Here is a 25977-nt window from a genome sequence, read left to right as displayed (position 1 = left end):
GCGGGGCTGGGGGATTTGTGGAGAGCAAGAATCAAGAAGGAGAGCATTTTGTGGTTATGTGTGGTTTACTGGTGATTATGCTGTTGCTAGGTTGACAGTTGGGCTGGATGATCTTGAATGTTTCTTCAAACCTTGATGATTCTGTGATGTTCTGGGAGAGAGAAAGTAATTCTTAATTCTGCTGTCAAATCTGGTTCTCAGGTAATTTGTTTAGTTGTAATGAAGATGATGTAAGGGCAGGTTTAGAAGCCTAAATGCAGTCCCAGTTGTTTAAGGAAGGTAATTTTAAGGAAGCTGCTGCTGGTTGAACATGTGCTGGTGTATAGTTTTGCATGTGAGCTTTGTGCCATGTGACACCATGCATGTGCTCACAGGGGGTGAGCACTGCTCTCCTGTATGACTTGTAGTAAAGGTGAGATTGAAGAAGCAGGGCTGGGTAAGTGTGTGATTACAGATTGAGAGCTGAGACAACCCTGTCTCTGAAATGAAGGGAAACATGGCTGGGCTTTCTGAATTTTTACCATTCATTTGTAAATGGTAAAAATTTGCCCCTCCATTCCAGTTAAGCTCTGAATAGAAAAGGGAATTAAGAGTTACACAATTCTATGCTTCTTGTTTATTTTGGCAGGGCGTGCTTCTTTCAATCTGTTTTTTGCTTACATTACTCTCCATTATATTTCATTTTTCATTTTCCTTAACACTGAGAGTGACTATGATTTTTATCTGGGCTTGCATTTTTGTGAGGGCTCCAAACTGCTCTTTGTTTTTAATCACTGACCATGTTGCATACATTATAGCTGTTGTGGCAGTGGAAAACATCTAAGTAAACTGCAGCATATACATTGTGGAGTTACAGGCTCAGGGACTGGCTGCTTTTCAACTGGAGTCAGGGTATCTTCTGATTGTAGAGGCTTCTTACCACCCCTCTTAATGCCAGCCTCTGCTGATTCTTCTCATATAAATACTGTCTCTGGCAGGGGCTTATGAGTCCATGGATTTTATTTCAATGTAGTAGAGCTCATGAAGATCATATTTAAGACAAGTAAGGTTGAGATAAATTCCCCTCCTTTATGCTACATTAGTAAATCTTGGCTATGCTGTGTCAGACAGACTGGTCAGAGATAAAAACTGTTTAACTTGCTGATTTTCAGACTGAAACTTCCCACCTGTGCATCCAATTTAAATATTTCATGGAAAAATGTATTTTTCCAAGGATTTCTTTCTTCATTCTAGGAAAACAAAACTAAGTATCTCTCAGTCTGGGTAAAAAAAAAAAAAAAGGAAAGAAAATTTAATTAATGTTTTAACCTAGGAGAAGTCCCAGCTGCTGCAGGGTAGAGGTTGTGAGACACAATCTTGAACTATGCTACACAGTCATTTATCAAAGTGAAGGTGACAGGAGTTTTTCCAGGCAGAGAGATAAGAAAACAAGAAAAAAACTTTTTCCTTTTTTTTCCTCCCAGTAAGGAAATTTGCAGAATTTTTTGTCGGGATTTTTTCTTTCAAATTCCCTTTATTGCCACTGTTGAGAAAAGAACAAAATGGAAATACATCAAGCTTGCAAGAATAGAATTTCTCTAACATTGTAACAGGGGAAATAATTTATTATCTTCAAAACTTAAGAGGGAGGGATGTTCCTTTTTTTAATTTTTGACGTGAGGCAGTATTTTTATAAAGGACTATGCCATGCTCAGCAAATTGATTTCCGAGATTTTCTTGTATCACATAGCCCGTTTTACTTGTCTGTTTACATCAGGAAAGCTTTATTCAAATTAGTTATTCTGTCAGAGGTAAGCTAATAGGTTTAAAAGGAAAAGGTTTTACTCATTAAAAAAATCATTACAAACAAAAAAAACTTGTCCTTTTACTAAATAGTATTTTGTAAATAACTAGGAGCTTTGATTGATTGAGAAGCAGCATGCATTTTCATTATGATGTAGGAACACAGAAAAGAGGTAGAAAACGCTGTAGGCTTCACAGGAAAATCAATGGCACTGATAATGTAAATATGACAAAATAAGTTTATAGCTTAGCACATTTAAAATAAAGATTTGTTTAATTTCTGAGAACCTACCTGTTGTGTAGGTGTATTTTGTGGAGAGAGGAAAGGAATGAGGACGGGGATGGACACTGAAGGAATACCTAGCTGTGGAGCTGGTTGGGCAGGAGCACTGAGAGGCAGGAGTCTTTCAGTTCCCTTCACAGTGAAGGAAAGAGATCTTGCTTAAATTCCTATGGTAAATAAGGAAATATTACAATCCATGTTTCCATATATCTTGTATTCATATATCGTGAAAAGTTAGAGAAGATAGACTTATGACCAGAGTTTTCATTACTACGGCAGTTGCTTATTTAGATGCTCTTTGTTGTACATTAAGGGTACTGCTTTTGAAGCATCAGATCTGGAGACTGCTGCGAGATGTATTTGATGTTATATATACCACATATATTTGATATTATGTCCCATAGAATTTAAAAATTACTTCTGAGACAAAAAAAAAAATCCTATCTAATATAGTTTCTTTAGGAGTACACTTGAAATAGCTGTTGACTTGACGTACATGTAAGTATATTTGGTATTTTGTCTGTATTAGTCAGACTTGAAAATCTCAGCTTTGGTTTTAAAACATAGATCTTGACCATTGGCCACATTCAAAAGTTGAGACACGTGGTAGAGAGAATCAGTGTTGGGAAGCAAAATACACATTGAGAGGCTCTAAAACTGCTTTGCAAAATTAGGTGTATTTCAGTCTTTTTCCTTTGAGAAAACACCAGTGTAACAGAGACATTCTTGGGTGTGTTCTGCCAAATCTGTCTTTAACATTTCATGTAGTACTTACCCTTTGATTCTGAATGCCCATCTAGGCTGTCCGGGTTTTGCCAACAGTCAAATGTATATATCCAGTGATTTGATAGTGACTTATGAATTTGTGCTTTATTGTGGTTCAAAGCCAAATAATAAATACCAGTAAATTTAAATACCAGCCAAGGAAAAAGCTTTTGAACCTTTATTAAGAATACTGACATTGCAGCCTACCAGTTTCCATGTTCTGCTTGCCATTGGCAGAGCTTTGTCAACATGGAACATCAGTATAACATGTATTCTTCCAGTATACTTCTTAAAAATTTCAATTGAAAATCAAGCTTATTTATATTATCTTGTGTGTGTTGCTCCTTTCAGTAGTGCATTAGGGAATATTCCTGATGATTTTTTTCTTGCCTTGGGTAATAAATTTTCTCTAGTTTTTCCACAGGCATGATTTAAGTGCAGTTGTGGTTGGTCCCAGAAGTGTAATGTCTCTAGATACTGATTAGGAAAGATAAAGTGACTCCAGATAGATTTATTTTATCAGAGCTGTGGTACTATATATATCTTTGTAGTAGGCTTTTACACTGAAAAGGCTGCCTTGAGATTTAATGGAGATGTAATCTCCTGCTGAAGGATTTTAAGAATAGATTAGACAGATGTCCATGTGACTCTATTTCTGTGCAGGAAGTCAACCCAAGTGTTCTCTGCAGAGCTCCTTGTGCCTTTTTGCTCTGTGGTTTACATTTTCAACACCTGTTTCTGTTATGATTGATGATTCAAAGGACAGGTAATTACTACAAAGAGACATTATTAGAAGTAAGATCTGTTGATCATTTTTCAGAGGGATAACAGCTCAGTTATTTGAGCCACCAAACTGTCCAGTGGGAGACCTGCTGCACCATGATTTCACTTCCACACACTGAGAGCTCCTTTCTCATTTCATTTCTCCATCACAGTTCTCAGCAGGACTGCTGTGGACTAGTTTAATTAGTTCTAGAGAGAGTAAGTTATGGAAGCTGTTTTATTTTCTTATGTGGCTTCTTCTTTAAGGTGAGAGTCCGAGGACAGACTTACACAAAGGAGTCATATCTACAGAGACCTGGGTGCTTTGAACCATCTCTGTGACCACTGGCTGGTCTCCTAAATTCCAGAGGGTTAAAAGAATTTCCTCTTCCTTTGAAGAGCTCAACTCATGCTCACACTGAGAGCAATGCAGGGGGAAAGATTTGAGATGTGAAGAAGTTTGGTTGCTCCTTCACCTGCCAGTACTGGTGTGCAATTGGCTTTATTGATAACAGTAAATCCAAGGCCAGCTACATGCTGGTGATTGTGTCTGTTCTGGCCCTGGCCCACCCTGTAGTGTTTGGATTGAAGGTAACTCTCCTTATCACATTGAGTCATTTTGATTAGCAATAGCGTCAAACTACTCTCCCCCTCCACATTATAAAATTTTTATTTAAGCAGTTGAAGCCAGGAGACAGTCAATTTCTCTCTTCCTGCTGTTTCCTCAGTGAAACTGAAAGCAGTTTTAGAGCTTGTATTTGTATTTTTCTATCTCAGACTATAGCATCAAGGCTCCTGTTTGGGTTTAATTTGGTATTTTGAATTTTTTTCAGTACAGCTAAAATACTTTCTTTGACTGTAGTTGTTTTCATTTATTAGTGTGGATAATTTTAACCTATTGGTTTTTGGGTTTTTTTGACCTGCTTTAGTGTTGACAGTTTTTCTGAGTTATGAAAACACTCCAAGAAGGGGGTGTTGTTCAGTCTTTCTCAGAGCTTTCAAAGCTCTGTCCATCATCACGGTTTCTGTATCTTCCACTTAGAGAGGGGCAGCAGCAGGGTCCCTGGTGTATCCCAGGCTATTTAAGTCATGAACTTTCCTATCTTTGGAGATCAGGGAAACTCCTGCCACACTGTGGATACTGCTATAATGAGAAAAAGTAGTGTCTATATTTTGTCTTGCACCTGCTAGTTGATGTTACTGTTCCATGAATGCTGTAATCATTATCAATGTAGAAATATGAAGCCTAGAAGGAGTGGTTCCCTCTAATTTCAGTGAGCCTAGAGACATGTTTTACTTCCATTATTGACACAAGGCATGTGTTACATCAAAAGACCTGGACCACCTTCTATGGCTGTTTTGTTAAGGGTTTTGTTGGGGGATGGGAGGTGGGATTTTGGTATTATTTTGTTAGATTACTGTGACTTGGGATTTCTTATGACACGGGCAGTCCTGTGCTAATGCAGGTGCTGAAGCGAGCAGAGCTGTGTATGAGTTGAAAATCTGAGTGGGTTTATGCACAGGGAAGTCAGACCTGGCATTGTGTATCTGTTTTCCTTCCCAGGAATCTGCCTGCTTTTTGCTGCTTTCCACTAACAGCCACACACAAGGGCATTTGACCTTTCCTTCATAATCCTCTAAAGGCTGCCAGGTAGCTTAGCATGGGTTTTTTGAGTTACTTCCATCATCCCATCTATGTATGGCAGCAGCAGCCATTTTCCTCATTCTGGCATAGAAAAGTACTTGAGCAGCTGTTTATTTTTAGGTTAAAATGAGTTTTTTCCAGGGGTCTAGCTAAAGATTTAACAAGTCAGTTCCCAAACAATTATAATTTAGTGTTTGGATACTAAAACTCACTGAATATCTCATTCCTCAGAGCTTGTGTAATGCAGCCATCTTAAATGTATTATTAGTTAAAAAATATTTAAATGGCAAAAAAAAACTATATATGTTTTCATTACAGGAATGGCAAAATAACTGAACAGGGTTTTTTCCCTGACTTCTCCAATGCAGTTACTTCCAGTCATTTGTCCAAATGCAAAAAGATTGAAAAATACTTTCAACCAAAAAAAATCAAATTAAAAGGAAAGATAAGAAACTTTATTCTTGGTTTTGTTGTGGTGGTTCGAAAAATTCTGCAACTATTAAAAATTCTTTTATTTTAAGGATATTTATACACAGCTTGCACAAACAAGGCAGGCATCCACTTTGTACTTGCTGAAGAGTTTCTTTTGGTGCAGCTGTGCCGTGTTCATCTGTAGGACCTGCAGCTTCCCGCACAGCAGGAGTGCAGTGGCCTGGCCAGGCCTGGGAAGCTGCTCCTTCCCAGCTCTTCTCCTTGCCTGGGTGGGCTCTGACATCCCCCTCCCTCTGGCTGTGGCTTCAGGAGCCCTGACCTTGCTCCAGAGCCCAAATCCCATATTGGTTCTCACCCTTAGAATACATTGCACCTGCATTTGCCCACCAGTTAATGCAAGTCTCTTCATGACAGAGAGTCATGGAAGAACGTATTTGAAAATACAGAAGTAATTATTTCTTTACAACATATATACTTGAGACTAGTTAAATCCTTAAATGCACCAGGGAACATGTAAGCAAATGGAGTGGAAACGTCATTTTTTATGATTCCTCTAGCCACAGGAGTTGGATAGTATTTGCTATCTGAATTAGAGCAGTGACCAAAGTAAGTTGTTGTTTTGTTGGTTGTGGTGGTCTTGGTTTTTTTTTGTTTTTTGTTGTTGTTGTTTGGTTGGTTTTTTGTTTGTTTGTTTGTTTGTGGGTTTTTATGTGAAGGAGAGTTAATACCTATCTCACTGCAGTTAGAGTCTATATTTTTGATAGGAATAGACCTTGCAAATAGGTTTCAATAGAAATAGTGCATTTTTCTGTATTTGAGTCTAGTTTGGAACTACACTTATCAGATTTGTTTTCCTAAAAGACAGGTCAGTCTACTGGTAATATGCTCAGCAAGTATAAATTGATATATCACCTTTGCCTTCAGAATAGCTGTTCAGTATCAACCGATGTGTATAAAGTATCTGGCAAGCAAATTATGTGAGGTTGGTTGTTTGGGGTTTTTAAAAAGTTTGTATTGGAACCACAGGAGGTTATTGTGAACTGTTATTTGAGAAATAAAACTGTAGTTCCTATAGGGATGCAGTTTTCTTTTTAAGTAGGTGAGATTTCCATCAGTTTTGCCTTCTAGATGAGTTCCATGGAAACTTATGAATACGTTCTAGATAAATAATTTAATTTGCCTACCACTATCACCAAGTTCTTACTGTTCAACAGTAAAGAAATTGTGTATAGTGCAGCTTTTAAACTTTCAGCAGCTGAATCGCTTAAAACCTGCACAAGTGGACTTTGTAATTTGTCTGTGTTTCATTTTAACAATTAGTAGTGCCTTAGCCCAGAGGCACTGAAGGCTAGGTCTGATAAGATGCACTAACCACAGGTTACCAAAGAGTCTGCTGGGATGTAGAAGATGTGAATTAAAAGCACACTTCTGTCTGCTGGCTGTGGGTTTTCTCAGGTGATTGTACTCTGTGCAGTGTGTTGCTGAGAATGTTGTTTCCTGCACAGTTGACTTTCCCCACAGTTCTCCTGGTTTCTCATGGTTGTCCTGAGAATTGTTAGGCCCAGGTGCTGCCCCTGCCCAGCCCTGTCCCCTGTGCACAGTCCAACAGGAGGGATCTCCCTTCTCCTGAAAAACTGGCTTTGACTTCAGCTCTGCCCTTTTCATGCTGGTTCTTCTGCCATGAGCACAGTCTTCAGGAACCTCTCAGAGAGAGGAATGCTGAAGCTTGTTTGCTGCATCAGAGGAAAGCTGCCTCTGTTTTGTGTGTTTGGTGCCTTTGGTGAGCAGCCTGAACCTGGTGCTGTGGGCTGAGGTGAGCATCTATGAGCCAGATGTCACCTGGAAGGCCATGGCTGCAGTTGTGGGATATTCTTGAATTATTATGACTTTTCTTCCATCAGCTGCCAGCTGACAAGCACAAAGAAATGCTGATTTAAGTCAAAATGAAGTAAAGCGTGGAACATAGACCATAAGGAAAAAAGAGATAATAGTCCAAGGCTTCTGAATAAATACAGTAATCTTCATCACTGATGGAGGTCTTGTGTGTGTATGGCTGAGGCAAAGGGTGAGTGTGCTAAGAAATATCTGAAGGCTCAGACTTCCCCTTTTTGTATTGCTTTATGTATGTGCCAAAATTCTGTTTTTCTGGTGGAATTTTATCTTCATTTGTGTTGCAGCTGGCAGTACTTGGGAAGTTACTGCATGGGGGCGGGGCATTTAAACAAGTTTTTAAAAATAAATATTTCAAGATGAACATTTATAGTACAGAAATTGCCAATCACCCTCTTCTTCAGCAGAGCAGCCCCAAGTGCATATTTAGAAGTAAATTTGCTTTGTATAGTGACCCAAAGAAGCAGCTACAACCACAAACACTGTGCAACTGTCAGTGAATGAAGTGCAGTGTTGCCTTTATTGTGCTCTGTCAACAGAACTTAGCAGTGTTTTCTGATTGACGCTCTCAATTACTTGCAGTATTGCACAGGCCACAGAGACTGCACCTTGACATTGGCACACAGGCTGGCTGGGGGAGGCTGGCACTTGGGAAATGAGTTGCTCTGGATGGGTGAAGTGAACCAGCAAGTGCTCAAGAGAGATCTAATTTTGTGCTTTTGTGGTGCCATTGGTAGTAATTTAGTAATTTTCAAGACAGAATTTATTGCAGTCTTGGAAGATGTATTTTTTTTTTCCTTTAAGAGCTGTTAGATCCCATTACTAGTAGTTATTAAGAAAAATGGCTATGAATAGAATTAGAATTACTATGAAGAAGTAGTTTAGAAATCTCATAATATCAACCTTTTTATCTGTTTGTGTTTTGGTAATTGAGCTGTGGGTCTAATAATAATCACTGAGATAGGTCCTCTTTTTACACTGTGTTAAAATAGCCCTTAATTGTGGAACTTGACAAACACTCTTCCCTAAACGGACAGGAAACTTATTTCTCTTAAGCAAAGGAACTTGCTAATAAATGGGAAGTTCTCTTTGTTCTCCAACCCTGTCAGCAGCATATCACCTCTTATGTCAAAAGCCTGCTGAGTTAAATTAGTTTAAAGAATTTGTATGAATTTATTAAGTTTTTGAGTAATAGAAAGTGTCCTTGCATGTAAGTAACATAAAAGGAATATTATTCTTATAGATAATCCACCAGTCCATGCTGGAAAAAAGGAAAGTGCTGAAAAATCCTATTTTTGTTACAGGTTCACTTCAAGCATATTTGAGAGGGTCGTTTTTTCATTATCTGAAGTCTAATACTGTAATATTGTCCCAGAAACTATGTACAAAGCTTGGATGCTCTTGTACTATTTTACTGCATCATTTACTAATTAGTAAAAGCATATTGGATTAGGGTTTCACAGGATATTAAGTGACATAATCTGAAACTGTTAGGCCAAGACTTTCTGGGTATTAACTTTGCCACTAACTGTATAATTCTGAGCTAATTCCCTGTACCTATTTTGTGATTCTTTAGCTTATGCTGAGCAACACTTCTCCCTACCAAATAGACTTGTTCATTTCCAGACACATAAGTTAAATAAAAAAGTACTGGAAGTAAATAGTAACAGGATTCAGCCTGCACTATCCTCTCTCTTGCAGTCCTAGAAGGTAAGTGGCTAGTAAGTGGTCTTGTGCAAAGCAACAGAACAATAATTTTTAAAATGTACAAAGTTCTCTTTCTTTCTTTTCATGTTTTGACTGTCAAAGCTGAAGTTTATATATCCTCAGTGTGAAAATGACTTCTTATTACCTAGTTTGTAGAACCATGGTCTCACTTAGAGAGAAATCTAAGCCCTCAAATGGTCTGTAGAAAATCTGGGATTTGATAGAATAAATGCTAAAAAAATTGTGCTAGTGATGACACTGCAGGTGAATTTCAACTTTAACCCATAATATTTAAGTTTTGATAATCTCAGAAGTCAGATTGTTCAATTCTTGTAAAAAGTCTGTAGATCAGTACAAATAGTCTTGTATTCTGTAGGCTGTGTGGTTCACTGGCAGAGTCCTAAAGAGATGACCTAATTTTTCAAATAGAAAGGTCTTTTTGGCATTAACTGAACCTGGAAGTGCTCACCACTTTGGAAAAACAGGTCACATAGCAATTTAATGTGCACTCAGGAGTTTGATTCTAGACTCTTGATCTTTAAATATTTATTGTGCCAGTCTTAATAAATAGATGCCTAGGGAGTGATGTATGCATTGCAGTGAGAAATGCAGCAAACATATAAATTAGTAAGTACTGTACAGATGAAGTCCATTTCTGACAAACAAGCTGATCTGCACAGCTGTCTGCACAGGTGACCTTCAGGAAAAACAGAATGGGTTAGCAAAGGAAAAAAGCCACAGCCTCCTTCACTGTGACAGTTGTCATTTGAGTGCTTCTCTAGTCTTGCTGATGTTCTTGAGTGGAACCTGTCGAAGGAGCAGTGTATTGTTGATCTACAGAAAGAAGACATAAATTGAGAATTTATTTGACACAAAAGGCTAGATAACTGCCCAGCAGCTTTTATCACCATGTGATTTAGACTTTTCCAAAGTGGAAATTAAAAATAGCACTCCATCCATACCTAATGGCTCTTCAGACTGATACAATGCTATTTTGCAGAAGTATTTGCTAATTAATTAAAAACCATGCAGTAGGTATTAAGAGTAGGTAGTGATGCTTTGCTTGTTTCTCAATAATATTTGGATATTAATTATATTTTCAAAGCCACACTGCAGCGAACTGCAAGCATTATTATTGTGAATGGGATTCATTTAATATGTAAAACTGCTGAGGTTGCACAAGTCTTTAAACACATTATGAATATTTCAGCAATGTTCGTGCCTGATGTGCCCTGTGTTAACATAATTTGAAAACATATTTTTATGTACAGCATATGGACTGTAATTTATCATGTCTTTTGCTGGGGAGGATGAAAACTTGAACTGACTTTAGACCTCTTGGCAGATCTTCTGAGCTTTAGCTTTTGCTGAGATTTTTCTCAGCCTTATTTTCATATGCAACTCTTTTTCTCTTGCTGTGGGGTGAACTGTAAATGTAAATGATCATAGCAAAACACTGCATTTTACATCAAATTTTGATTCTTTCTCTCATTTTTTTTATGTCTCAGTATATTGATAAATGATTTTTTGGAGAATATGACTCCAAAGAAATATAAATCATCTGTCAAAAAGAGTCTGTGAAGCAGTAATTTGAATTTATAACACGGAAAATAATTTGAAAATAATTTTATAGATATAAAGCCAGAACACAATGGTAGCAGAGAACCTTATAAAAACAAGCTGTACTGTCAGGTGCATGTAAGCAGGCTACCAACTATTCACATTGCCAAGAGGTGAAAGAATTTCTCTTAAAAGCTCAATCTTAACAACAGGAAATGTCAGAGGGTGTGAAAAGTCTGGGCTTTTCATCAGTCAGAGTATGGCTTTGAATTATAGCCTTGTCATGTGGCTAAGAAAAAAGGGGGAAATCTAATCATAGACCATATCAGGAAATGAATTGCCACCATTATACTGCTGAACTCTCATTTTGGAGAGATGAATTCTCACCAGAGCCGGTGTGGGAAAGGGGAGTTAACATAACCAACACTTGGCAATTGTACCTTGAGACAGGAACTAAATATCCAAGTTGTGGGTGCTGGGAGCCCTTCCATCCAGGAGGGCTGCTGCTATCCTGGGGTGCATCAGGAAGAGCTTTGCCAGCAGATATGGGGAGGTGATCCTGCCCTTCTTCTCACCCTCAGTGAGGCACATCCAGAGTGCTGTGTCCACTTGTAGGCTCCTCAGCACAAGAGAACAATCTGCTACTGGCAAGGGTCCAGCAAATGTCTACAAAGATGATGAGGGGTCTGGAGCATCTCTCTTGTGAGGAGAGGCTGAGGGACCTGGGCCTGTTTAGGCTTGAGAGGACTGAGAGGAGATCTCATCAGTCCATATAAATATCTCAAAGATGGGTGCCAAGAGGATGGTGCCAGATTTTTTGCCGTGGTGCCCAGCAGCAGGACAAAGAGCAATGGCCGTAAATTAAAACACAAAGCATTTTCACCTCAACATGACAACTTCTTTAGGAGGAGGTCAGAGCACTGAACCAGGTTGCCCAGGGAGGTGGTGGATTCTCCCTCTCTGGTGACATTCCAAACCCATCTGGACAAATTCCTGTGTCACCTGTTCCAGGTGATCCTGCTCTGGGGGATGGTTGGACTGGATGATCTCCTAGGAAGGGGCTAGAGGCCCCTTCCAACCCTAACCATTCTGTGATTTTGTGGTGTCCTGGAAATAACTGCAGAGTACAAGTGGAGTCTGTTCAACCACCATTACAAAAAGTAAAAAAAGAAATGTTACTTTTAAAATTAAAGGATATTAATTTGCTATAAAACAAGTCAGATTTTTTGAGCAGTCTCTCAGGTAATATTCTGGACTTGTTTTTCAGAAGGATTTGAGGGAAAGGTATGGAGAAGTAGCTTGTGTTCTCTCATGACTCCTTATTGCAAAGATGAGAGTTTGTTAACAGAGATCCACTTCACTCCTTTGTGGTATGTTCCTTGCTATAAAAGACTTAAGACTTATTTAAGACACCAGCTTACACAACTAGAAAAATGTGTTGAGACACATTACTTGGTGACTGTCTTGCTCTAAAAGTGAAATGAATATGGTGTGCTTATTTTTGAGGTTTTACCATGATACAAAACCAGTAAGGGAAAAGGTACATGTTCATTAAAGTTTATCTAGAGCAGTGTCTATGGTAGACACTTTATATTGCTTTAGAACTTAAAAAATTCCAAAGGTACAAGTTAAAGCAGGCCCCTGACTTAATCCCTGGTATTTGTTGAGACCTAATAAATAAAATTCCGTTTTGTTGACTTTTCATTATAAAAGATGTTGCTGAAGGAAATAATGATAGCCAACTTTTTGATATAATTGTTTCAAGAACCAACCTGCCTCTGATATTGCTTAAAACCATTGATCCTTAATACCCGAGTGGAAACTTGGACAATATGTCCGTTGTCAGAACAAAACCTTTTCTGAGGCTCTAATCCATCTGAACCAATCTGGACATGCTGTACTCAAGTGCCAGTTCCCAACATGAGTTCAGATCAGATGGGTCGTGTGAAGGTGGTCAGCTATCACCCAACTGGTATGGCTGGTATGCAGAGCTTTATCCTGGAGGTTAGTAATCCTCCCTTTCCAAATACTACCTTTAGTTCCACCCCTGAATCACAGCCTTGTGACCATGGATGAAGGCTATTCTTTAGGATAAAGCTTTTAGGTTTATGGTGCTTTGCTGTCAAGAGCATCCAACAAAACACGTCCATTGTTAACTCTTCAGTGACCGTGCGTGTGTAAATGTGCCCAGCAGCATGCAGGGGATACATTTGTGTTCCCCAGTACAGCCTCAGTGTTTGGGTGAGCAAAGCCACACTCCTTGGGGCCAGAGGGCTGTGACAGTCCCCAGCTTTTGTGAAATGTGTCTCACAGCCTTCCTGATCCCCAGTGCTGTAACCATCTCACTTCATGCTCCTACAGCTTGTGCAGCTGTTTGTTTAGGGTTGCTTCTCTTCACTTACTTCCTTTTCTTGTTTTCTTTTTTTTTTGCCTCTTACAGATGGACAAAAGAGGAAGAAGTCATTAAGAAAGAAACTGGACTCTTTAGGAAAGGAGAAGAACAGAGACAAAGGTAAAAATGAGTACATATTTGGTGATCAGGTCTTAGTTTTGCATATGAGATTTCTTTAGTCTGATAAATACTTTTTCAAGTAGAATGTTGTTAAGCTGATATACTGTCTAACAAATATGTTTTTTCTGTTTGACTTTAGTATAAGGCAGATCTCTTCAAGTGTAAGGTTTTGGTTTTGATTTGGTTTGGTCGATTTTGTTTGGTTTTTTTTTTCCCGAGAAAAAAAAGGAAGACTTAAAGGATTGCATCTTTTCTCCAATTGTCTGCACTTTCACCATCCAGTGCAGAATGTGGTCTGTATAACGTGATCCAGTTCTTTACCTGCATTTGTACTCTCAATTTACAAAGCACATAAACCCAGCACTGCCCAAGCAAGTCTGTTGGTATGCTTTTCTTTCTTTAACCTTAGGAAAATAACCATTGTTTAAAACATATAAATGCTTCAGTGCTACTGATCAGTTGGATTTTAATAAACCCCACGTGACGTGGATTTACGGATATGGTTGCACTCTTTTGTTTGGACACTAATCAGCTTTATGGACTGGGCCCTAATTCAAGGCCTGAAGTTGACCTGTAATTCAGAGCCATTTGAACCAAGTCTGAATACTGAGATGCTGGAAAGTGTCTGTGAAATTGCATGTAGGTAATTGTGCATCTAATTTTGTGTTCACTTCTGGAAATGAAGTTCTGGAAAAATGATTGTAAGACTCACTATTGATATCCCAGTTTCACAAGCATGCACTCAAATCCAGGAATTTTTGACAGAAGAAGTGACCTGGTTACTCTGATGTCCTCACTTTAAGTCTAGTTCAGCAGAAGAATGGAACTTCAAAATTCCACTGTAAAAATTAACATCCCCATTTCCAAGTTAGTTTACATAGTCATCAAGAAGAAAATACTATTATTTTCATTTTTCTTTGTTTGATGAGTTAAAATACATGATTATTATTTTCTTGATTTAAAATTGGTTATGGAAAATATTTGTATTAATCTTTCTAAAATGGAATGTGCCCTGACACATTGGTTTGGTATATCCAGTGGCTTCCTGTATTATTACATTTCAGGTACCAAACTTTTAATTTATTGCAAGAATTACTTGGTATAGGGCTGAAGTCACATGCAGGAGGAGTCATTAAGCAAGAGATTTAATGATTTTGTAGACACCTTTGGGGGAAAATCTTTTTTGCATTGTCCTATTAATTCATTACAATTGGTTACATTGTAATTAGTCAGTCATTACATTGCTATGTTTTTTTCTGTAGTTGATACAGATAAGAGTGCAAAGCAACATAATTCTGTGCAAAATCTGCTCTCCTCTTCAGTGTGTTTGCCAGAGATTGATCTTCATAGGGCCTGTGAGGTGTTCTTCTGCATCAGAAAAGGTTAACCACATCCTGCATTTTAAAGTGCTTCGTCTCTCACAAATTTTTGGTGTGCTGAGAGCTTTCATCTTTCCTTCCTTAGGCATACGATAACTTTGGTAGTTTCTGTTGAAAGTTTATTTTTAGAAGTTTGAGAGTTAAAATACATTTTGGCTTTTTTTTTCCCCTCACATTTTTTCATTACTGTAGCAGATTTTAACAATGATAAAGTGCTTTGATATTTCACCAAAGCCAGAATTTTGCTGTGTCACTCAGACTTGGTAGATCCTTGCAGTTGCACTTTCAGAGCTCCACCAATGCTCTTTGGTGCAGTGCCTTGAGAAGTGAGTGTCCTTTTGGTGATGGATACAAATCCTTAACCCAGAGTTGGTCTTTATTCCACTAAATTCTCTGTTGCCAAAGATCTTTCAAACATTTTGTTTTCTTATATTGCCTTGCATTCTATTTTATTTTCTTACAGCCATGGTTTATTTCAACTGACCTTTATTTCTGATAATTATACAGCTGCACCAGTTAAGCACTTTAATATAATATTCTGCTATTACACTTCTGTTCAGGGATTTCCTTTTGTCTCTACCCTGCATGGTAACATTTATATGCAGTTATACTTCATTCAGTTAGTAGGTTTGGGGATATACTTGATTTTTATTCTGAAGAATTTTCTGAGTGCACTTTGCCTTTTAGGGCTCACTAGTTGCTACTAAAGATCAGCACTTTGTATTTATTCATCATTGTTTAAATTTATCTACTTCCTGGTTTTCAGCCTTGCTCATACTGTCTGATTACTTATACTAAGCATTTTTAGAAATCACTATGCTGATTCTCCTAATTTTAATTCCCTTTTTCTTCTTATTATTATTTGAAGTTCAGATGTTTCAAACATACTGCTTTTATCCTTTTTTTATCCCATCTGCTTTTATCCTTTTTCTCCCATGTCTCACTGTCTTATTCTGAGTTATAGAGATGCTTTACATGTACTGTCCACTTATAAAGTATTATAGGATCTTTTATAAAATAATATAAAATATTAAAGGACCTTCTGAGAGGAAAATACCCCAGCACTTTTCAAACAGTAGAATCTGTGTTTCTCTCCTTCCTTTAGGAAAAACTTGTGTTGGTTAGTAAGAGTCCAGGAAATTGGAAAGAGTCACGTTCTGAACAGGTTGTGTTAGCAGAGTGAAAAGAAAGGCATATCTGCTCTTACTAATTGCCAACAGCAAGTGTTAGGCAAAAATAGCCCAAATAGCAGCATATGGCATCTTATTTGTCAGGTTTTCTGGCCGTGGTTGGTCCTGGTGTACTTTTCTCTGCCCTTCTGAGTTATTAAAGATCATCTGCCACTCAGGTACTTGCTGAGCAGACTTTTAATGCATGACAGCAGAGGGAATGAACAACCAGGAGTGCTGGTTTGTGCCAGGGGGGCATCAGCCTGGCACAGTGCTTGAAAGGTGACTGTTTTCCTGTGGGAAGCAGCAGCACCAGCATCTCCTCCAGCCTCTGGAGTCAGGGGGGACAGTATTGCCCAGCTTTCAGCTGATGAGTTAGCTCTGAAAGAAAAATGTAAGGCCTTGTGCTGCTGGTCTCCATGAGGATGAGCCTGCTATGCTCACACCAGAATTGAGCCCTACCACCTTCCCTGAACAGTGGCCTCCATGTCACCTGAAGTCAGAGTTAACCTCCCTTGACATGCCTTTCACAGCAGGCTTGTTCTCTAGAGAGGGTTTCTTCCATTTCTGGGCAGCTGGTCCAGGACAAACACTCCTAACTGTGAGCATGGGTATGCCACACAAAAGGCTGGGAGCACACACCCCCCAGGCAGGTCCCTAGTGCTCATGCCTGAATGGAATGCCTTCCTTGTGTTTCCTTTGGGGGGTTTGTGGTGGGTTTTCCAGCTGCACTGTTGTGAGAAGGAAACAAGAGCAGGCCGCAGGACGTCAGAGGGGAAGCAGGGAAGCTGCTCACCAGACACTCCATAGAGAGGAGATGCAGCTGCCTTACTTCATTTCCATCCCTTCAGCATCACTTTGTAAACACAGTTGCAGTTGGGAGAGTAATTAATCCCAAACATTTTGTGTTTTCTCTGTCCCAGCCTGGGAGCCCCCACATACCTGGACAAGTAATGGCTGAGGGGGCCATGTTGTTGGTCCTGCCCAGAGTGTATGGGCCACCTGAAAATCTCCTTTTGTAAGGACAGACTCCTGAAGGTTAATCCTGACCGTCATGCAGCACCATGTGATCATGTGTGAGGGTTGCAAAGATAGCAGGGATGTGCCTGGCACCAGAGGCCACAGAGGTGGAAAGAAAGGGCCACAATGCTGGTCACCAGGGATGGAGGCCTCACTGCAGCTCTTGCCTGGCAAAGCCTCTCCTTCAGCACTGACATGCTCTGAACTGCCCCATGGTGTAGGTTTCTGGGGTTACTCTCTCTGGGGAGGTGCCACCTCTCTCCAACCTGTGCCCAAGACTGTTCTTCCCCACTTGCCCCACCAGGCATCTATGCTTTAAAGGCATAACCAAAAGTAACGGTACTTAGTTTTTCTAGGACTGTTTGGAGATTCAATAATTTGTATTTTAGGACTCAGTCCAATCTATGGAGGTTTTACTGTCTAAATTCACATTTTATTTAGATGGATCAGTCAACCTGTCTGTTAAGTGACAGTTTCAGCAACTTGTCAGGCTTCTGAAGGCCAATAAAGACACCGCAGTAGGATTTAATGTACTTTAAATGAGTTTCATATATCTTTGTCCTTTTTGATATCTGTCAGCATCTCGTTAAAAGTGGAGAAATTGTAAAAGAAATGTTTTTTCAATTGTTATTACATCTCTGAGTAATTCACCAAAGCAGGATATAGCCAAACTTGCTGGATGTAAACAGACTAAACAGGAGAGCAGCACTCCACCCAGACGTTTAAGCAATATTTTCAGCTTCCATCTTTCAAGTGTTTTTGCTTTACCCGGCCTCCTTGTTATTAATGGCCATCATGACCCTCAATCCTACTGCCTACAGATGTCTCCAAACATTGCTTTTGGCTGCTGACAAACAGTACTCAGGCTGAAGGAGCAGTAACATGTCTGTGCTGTTTGGAATAAGACATTCTCAGGATGCTGTCTGCTGGCAGCTGGATGTTGTTCCCTTATGAATTCAGTGCTAATCTTTAAGGCAGCAGAAGCAGGGTTTTTTGCCATCCCTTGCCAGTGATAGGGGTGTCAGTGAAAGCAGACCTACTTCTAGAGTACACACAGGCATTCCTGAGAGAGATGCCTCCCAGAAATTACTCGCCCTAGAAGATTTTATCAGTAAGCAAAGTTTGCTTTGCCTTGGTTCCAGAAAACCCTACAGGTTAACAAAGAGACTTGCTCAAAATTTATAACCACTTGTTATGTGATTGCTTGAGTAACTGAGAATCATCCCTTTTGCTGATGTTTCTGCATGGGATGTAAATACTTGACAGGTTCACTTGTGAGGCCTTAGCAGAGCTGCTGTGTATACAGGACTTCACGAGAAAAAGCCTTCCTGGTAACTCTGTAGCGTATGCAAATCCAGCAGATGTTCAATTTTTCTTTAGTTCAAAATTCTTGAAAATGTCTTTTGTGTTTACTCCCTATTCATGCTCAGTAATTTAAGATATTAATGTTTGCATTTGTTCTCAGTAATTCGGCCTAATGCGGTGTCTGTGTGCGTAAGGAGGGAGCTGAATAAATGGAGTCTCTTTTTTATTGTAGTTTATCAGAAATTTTTTTTTTAAAGCCTTCCCACTAACTTACCATGCCTCTATAAAAAACTTTGAATATGTTTCTCATGCTCTCTAGGCATAAAAAAGAGGTTTTTTAATCAACATTGTGTCATATTTTATACTGAAGTCAAGTAAAATACCAAATAATCTCTTGAATTTTTTGTAAAAAACCCCAGACCTACTCCCACAAAAAAGCATATGTAATTGGGAGGGCCTTATATTACTCCTTGAAGGTCAGTAAGCTGCGAGTAGCTGAAGAAGAGATTTTCAACCCCAGAAAATACTGAAATACTGATGCTGAAAATACTGTCTTCTCTTGAATCTCTTGGAGTCAGTGCAGGTTTTGAAGAACCTTCAGATGGAAGGAGTTTCAGAGTTCCCATTATGGACTGAGGTTTCTTGTTTTCTACTTCCATCACTGTCTCTACAGATCTGAAATAATTTTAGTTAGCAAAACAGAGTTACCCTGTCTGCTAGCTGGAGAGATTGACTTAAAGATCCCATTTAAATATCCCTTTAAAAGCTTGCTATTCTCTGATCTCTATTCCTGTCATTTAAATAGATATGGTACAAAAACCTTAGTAAATCCTGGTCACAGATTTTAGCAACCCAAAACCAGCATTTATGATGTACTTAAGAAAAAACTCCAAATGCTAAGGACCCTAATCACAGTTACTTTCCACTTTATTAGTATTGAAAGACTCATTAGAATCTAGAATATAGATCTCACTGGCTCCTAATAGACTGTTATGTTCTGTGGGATGGAAAGCAGTTTTCACCAGCTGAAACTTCAGAGAAGTCTTTTAAACTATGTTTGGACAGGGTGACATGAGGTCAGGTAAGCTATAACCATGTGGGTCAACATCCTGAATATTATCATTTCATTAGCAAAAAGGAGGATTTGGGATCACTGAAACTCTTATTTGATCTGGCTAGGAATTTTTCTGTGATATGCTGCTTTTTATTAGAAAATGACAATTTACTGCCAAAGAAAGATTTCTTAGGAACATATCAGTTTCAATCAAAATTTTGTTAAAAATCTTGCCTCAGCTGCAAGACTGACTTTCTGGTAAGAGAAATTATGCACTTCTCTAAAATAGTAAACTTCCTCCTTTGCCAGTAAACACTGAAAACTGGAGTGTATTAAAAGTGGTGCTGGCTAGGGATACAAGTCTGTTTCCAAGCTGATTGCCCAATATGCCAGGTTGTTTCACATTTTTACATGATGCTTTTTGCAAAATGTCTTTTTAAGCTGCCCAGTCTCCTCACTGAATAAGTGATCAATTTTTTGTTGAATTTACAGAGAATAACTAACTTAGTAGCTTTGGCACTCGGTATGTATACAACAGACCAAGGCTTGAGCCAGTGCTTTAAGGTACATTTCTTCATGCAAATGAAACCTCTCTGGCAGAGGGGATCCCCAGCATGCATCTGTAAAAAGACAGTTGGTCCTTTTACCTTTCTTGTGAGACTGGAGCCTCAGACCTACACATCTGGTGATTTGAGTTAGAGCCCTTTCTCTCCCATCTGTGGGTTGCTGATTACTTCGCAATTACTTCACATGGTACAGCTTTTCTTTAGTAATGAATCTGAAATGACAGAAGGGCTAACATTCACTCTAATTACCTGTCCAACAAGGAAGCTGTTAGGATTGAATGGTTCTGAAGAGTGGTGGGTAGGACATGCTCCTTGCCACCACAGCCACACACAGATTTTGGTGGGAATTGAGGCTGCAGGCAGTCTGCAGAGGGGGCAACTGATTCTCTAATTTCAACAAATGAGCAAAACTTTACGGGGTTTGCCAACTCTTTAATGTAATTACCACTGCCAGCCAGCCCCACTGCCATCTCTATTTAGTCTGAAATTCAGCCAGTTGGTTTTCATCCAGTTCCACATCTCTGCCAGACACTGAGAAATTGAGGAAGTGGTTCATGTCCTCTAAGAAGGTCTGCATCAGAGCAGTCTGGAGTAGCAGCTCATTGTCCTTTCTCTGGGCTACATTGAGCAAGCACAATTAAAAACCTGGAATCCCACACCTGAGAGTTTCCAGGGAGGGACAATGCCTACCTCAAAATGCCAGCCTTCACATACTGAAGTAAGGGAGAGGGTCATTTTAATGAAACTTGTTTAATGAAGCAGTGCTGAGAGCTCATCTCCTGCTGATCTTGCCCCAGTTGATGTAGGATCAAGGGCACCAGCCGGCTGTTGGGCATCACATGAGCTAAATAAATACTGCTGTCCTCTCCCAGTCTGAAGCACAGGCAGCTCTGAGCCAAACCAGAGGAATATACTGTGTTGGCTTTTCTCAGGAAATGTTGTAGAAGGACAAATAAAAAGGGGTGCTGGGAGTACAAGAAAGCCCCCGGTTAGACAGCCAGAGGGGACACGTGTTGCACATGTGCGTTTCAAATTTGTCATCTTAAGTGTTCATTAGGAAGATAATTCAGGACAGTAAAAAAAAATTAATACTGTCATAATTTTGTAGACACACTCTGCTGACTACAGGAGGAAGAAGTCTAACTGAACTCTAACTGAAGTCTAAAGTCGAACTGAAAAGTCTAACGGGAACTGGCAATCCCTGCATTGCTTGATATCTGTGTGAGGATATTCTTTCTTGTCCTAAATTAAATGCAGATGGTTTTAGGTGTCATTCTATTCACAGGTCACCTCCAGGGTTGCTTGATATATGAGGCACTGCTTCCTGATTTAGTTTTGACTGGCCACCAAAGTTAACTCATATCTTAACATTTCATGCTTCTAAAGAGCAGGAATGTTTCTACCAAATCAGAACATTGGGCTGTTGTTTCTTTAGTGTGATAGACTAGTAGTGTCCTCATTCAAGATTCTTAAAATACCCTCTTCTTTTCAATGCCTTACTTAATACAAATCCAGATACAGTTTGCAAGTGTCATCAAAGACCTAGTCAGACTTAAAATCCCAGGAGGAATTTTGGTGTTTCATCATTTACGTGATTGTGGCAAAAGAGACGTATAGTGTTTTTTTTAATAATTCCTTCTTTGATGCTTAAAGAAATTTGGTTTTAATCTCTGGTGCTTTATTTATGCCTGATCTGAGCAGGTCTGAAGCTGGAACCTTCAGTAGAAGGTAGTAGAAGTTGAACTCATTTTCACCAGAGTGAATAGCATCAATAACTATTTTTTTTTCATTTCTTTTGAGCGCAAGACAGTTCTAGTTGGAAATCTGTTTCAGTAGCTTTGCTTCTGCTAATCTCAGATAGATATGGTTTGAAAATTATTGATGAGAATTTTGTTATTGCTGACTGATTTGCTGTAAAACATTTTTCTATTTTGTAAAATATTTAAGCATTTTGAGATCTGAGATATGTGCTGGTTTTGTACATTACAGTTGTATTGATGTGAAAGGATTATGTTCTTTCTCCTAGTGGAGACAAATGTGTTCTCCTATATTTCCATGTGTCCATGCTCTTTTACTGCTGCAAAGGAACTTTACACTGATACACCACTATTAAACAGGTTCAATCTTATCAGTATTTAAAACTATAGTTCTTGTGTAAATTTAAAATTATATCTTTGAAGGCTTAATCTGAGGGGTGAATGTACTTCAAAGCTCTCTGCGCAGGTAGATTGATACTCTCTGAACTGTAGTGAAACCCATGCACATGCCAGGACCCCTTGACTCTGGTGCGCTACAGCATTCATGAGAAAGGAGCCTGGTGGAGGGATCTGAAACATGAGAGAGAGCTTTGGAACACTTCAATGAGGGTCACAGTCTCAGGATGGTTACCAGAGCTTCTGGTGCCCCTGTGCACCATCTACATGTAACCAGAAGTGCCTGACTTCATTTACTTTTGGTGGAAGTTAACATCCTAATTAGATTTGATCTCAAGTGATTTTCCAGGATCCTGTGCAGAGTTATCTTGCATTATGTGACTGGATGTATGATTCAGATACCATAGGCTACAACAGCCTGGCATGGTTGTTGTTATTATTGCTGAGTCCAACACTTCATTGGAATTACTATATATTTAAAGAGACTTCAGATTGTTTTTCTTAACAAAGAAAGAGTTAATTCTTTTTGTACTAAATAAATACCAGATGTTTGGTAACTATTAGGGGTTTGTTGTTGTTGCAGAATTTATTCCCCAGGCTTTTGGAATGCCTTTGTCTCAAGTGATTGCTAATGACCGGGCCTACAAGCTCAAGCAAGACTCTCAGAGAGAAGAGCAAAAAGATGTTTCAGATTTTGTGGCCTTTCTCTTGCCATTTGGAGCTAAAAGACAGAACAAAGAACTTTCCAGCAGTAACTCATCTCTCAGTTCCACCTCAGAAACACCGAATGAATCCACTTCTCCTAACACACCTGAGCCGGCGCCACGGGCAAGGAGGCGTGTAAGTAGACACATCACAATGGGGTGCGTGATTGCAGGTCCAGAGGGTCTGGCTGGACCAGGACAACCCTGTTGTGTGTGTGGACTGTGGAATACTTTCTGTTCAATAGTGGGGTTTTTTCAGGTGGAAGTCAGCCTCATCAACATCAGAAAACTCTTAACTGTAGTGGAAATCTTCTTTTGCTGATGCTGGTGGGAAAAGGTCATATAGACCCTGTGAGTCTGTAACAGATCACAAGGAGGCAGAGAGATTATCTAGAAGTCTTCCTGTTTGCTCCCTTTATCTACCTCCTTCTAAGTCTTTCAGATTTAACAAATTCAATCTGTCTTTAACCTATTTTTTTCAGCAGTTTTAAAGACTAAACTTATGTGTTTGATATTTATAGGTATACTTATCTTAATCTAGCTCTAACTTGATAATAATCCCTATCTTTATATTAATAATTTATAATTATCCTTGATTATTAATCCCTATCCTTACATTAATAAAAATCCTCATGCTCTAACCCATATAATTTCCTCCATGATAAGTAAGGAGTTCTCAGACTAGATTTGTACCAGGGTCTTCAAAGGATGTTTCTGCATGCAGGCTAGGAAGAAGCCTTTGACAGCAAAACACAGAGTGGTGGGTTTGGGTTGAATATTAATCTGCATGTAAAATTGATCATTTTTTAGCATAAATCTTTTCCTTGTAAGTAAATTTTATGCTCTGAACTTTCCAGTTCTACAGTTGGTAATTTTTTTCTTTTGTTACCATGGAATAGAGGTTCTAGACTTTCCGGCTTTTTAATTTCATTTGCAGTGGAGGGAGAAAAAAATTGCATAATAAAATACTTTGAATAAAACCCCTTTTAAGAAATCTGAGCAAGAATTGAGGTACAAGAACAGACTCTGGAAAAGAAAGTATTTTCTTAAGAACCTCACCTTCTTTCATCCGTTGGCTAAAACTGCTTCATCGAAATTCTCTGTTGGGCTCTTCAAACCAGGGATTAAGAGGGGTGGAACTGGAGTAAATTGCAAATTGAGAGAAAGCAGAAGGCAGGTCATGGGGCTCTTTCTTTTTCTAGCTGCCAGCTGAAGCGTCTATATTCTGTCTGCAAAACTGAAAGCGTGATGTTTGCAATCTTGTATACTCATTAACGCACGTCTGTTGGTCTGTGCGAACCATATGAGCAGGCATTTGTGTTCACACAAAAGTGCAAAGTTACTTGACTAAGTTAAGGGAAACCCATGAACTTGACTAAGTTAAGGGAAACCCATGAACTTCTTTCAGAGTTTGGCAGTCAGCGACAAAAAATAAAACTTCACTGTATGTACTCATGAGCTTCAGAACCTTTTTTCATAGGAGAAAGATAACTCATGTGTCCAGAGGTGACTCATCTGCTGTTCTTTTCACAAAGATTGGATTATAAGATTTCTGACCTGTATTTGACCAGTGAACAGGCAGAAGAACATGGATCCTTTGGTACATCCACAGAGATCCATCAGGACCAAGTTCCGAGAAGTTGAGGAAGGGTTTTGCTTGTTTTGTTTGTTTGGATAGTTGGGGATTTTTTTGTCATTAATGCCATTGCAGCTTTCAGAGGGCAGAATTGGAGCCTTTATTCCACAGCCATGAGGAAGCAGTAGGACGTGGTTCACCCACAGAGAAATAAAAGTTAGACTAAGGTGGGCAGTGTGACATGAGGGAGCTGGCATTTTCTCTAAGGAATTAACTTACCTAATGAATTTAATGAATTTTCCATTATTTAACATTAATATCAATGCATGTCCCATATCTTGTCTGTCTTTATAATTCTGTTTATCAGTGCACTTAACCCCTCTGCCCTGAGCTTACTTAGGGGATGATAAGGAAGCCTACACTTATCTTTTATCTCTTGAGCGCCATTGCCCTGTTTTCAACTGACAAATGCTTTCAAAAAAAGGAAAAAAAATATTTGTTAGCAAATGCAACTGATACAACCAATTTATCACAAAAATATTGCACAGACACCTGGACTCCAGTCCTCTTAAACTTAAACTGGAGAGATTGTTTATCATTGCTCCATTCACTTCTTTGCAACTGTGTCATTCACTTTTGTGTATTTCAGACACAAAAGTGAGTCTTCAAACACTCACCTAAGACTTTCAGTAAGAGTTAGAAGAAGGTAATGCTGGCTGCAGAGCTCATGGTGTGAGTGCTGTGGTTCTCTCTCCAACAGCTTGACAAAAGTCACTGTTGCCGCATTTTCTGTGTAGGATTTTTGCCCAGCAGTTGGAAGTTGAGACTTTAAATTCCACTTTCCTTCATGTTTCTGTGTGCTTAGATTAAGACTTCCCCAGTGTATTTAGGTTTTGAACTCGTCATGGGGGAGCAGGGACTGGCATCCATTATGTGCAAAGGTAATGCCTGGTAGATGGAACTTGATTTTCTTTAGTTGCTGGGCACTGCAGTGTGTGTGTTACTAACCTGGAGCAGTGGCGTGCAGTCTCCTCCTCCTCTGTTCCTGAGCAGTCAGGTAGGTCAGACTGAGCCCAGACTAATAGGTCTGGCTGAGTTTGAGCTGGATTTGTGGAGTATGTTGGTAACATTTTCTTGTGCACTTTGTAAAATCAGAGCTGGCCTGACCCTGGTATTGCCAAGCCATGACTTCAGTCACTGAACTCAAGGTCACTCTTCCTAAAGCCAGCTCAGTGTGCCAGTTAATCCACAACTTTGATAAAATGCCCAAGGACCACGTTGAACTGACTGTATTTGCATCTATTTTAGGGATCTGAATCCGATTTAAGTAACTCTGATAATGATTCATGAGGTGAGAATGCTTTGCAGACAGGAAAGGACCAATAAAGGCAGGTTATAAAGGAGGGCACCTGTCACACAGGGGCTGCACTGGTGAGGGTGGAGTTAGGATTTTCAGTGCCAATTCCTTTATTTGATGTTTGGAATGCCAAACTCTTAAATAATAAATAAAATCAAAATATCATTCAGTTGGAATTTTACACACATGGATCGTAGCCAGAGGTTCTTGTTTGGTCTGGAGGGGTTTTTTGTTTGTGTTTTTGTTTCCTGTTGGCAGGAAATGGTAAAAGGAATCAAGCAGATGTACTTATGAGAGACATCAGAAATAAAGGTCAAAAGTTGCATTCTAAAGGATCTAGTAATTGTTTATAGTAA

The 25977-nt window shown here is 39.2% G+C and overlaps 1 protein-coding gene across 3 annotated transcripts in view; it reads left to right on the top strand.

The window, feature by feature from the left end:
• ARHGAP6 (Rho GTPase activating protein 6) overlaps nt 1–25977 on the top strand; it is a 311150-nt gene that overhangs the window by 256540 nt on the left and 28633 nt on the right. For all 3 annotated transcript variants that reach the window (XM_054271896.1, XM_054271897.1, XM_054271898.1), the window contains exons 3-4: nt 13267–13338; nt 22568–22824. In XM_054271896.1, coding sequence (XP_054127871.1) covers nt 13267–13338; nt 22568–22824 — 329 coding nt within the window. The remainder of the gene's footprint in view (nt 1–13266; nt 13339–22567; nt 22825–25977) is intronic.

This window comes from Melozone crissalis, unplaced genomic scaffold, assembly GCF_028551555.1.
Source record: "Melozone crissalis strain CALT ecotype California unplaced genomic scaffold, PUWL_Pcris_2 ptg000013l_1, whole genome shotgun sequence".
Taxonomy (NCBI): domain Eukaryota; kingdom Metazoa; phylum Chordata; class Aves; order Passeriformes; family Passerellidae; genus Melozone; species Melozone crissalis.
Note: the sequence above shows the minus strand (reverse complement) of the source record. Positions and strands in the feature narration are given on the sequence as shown.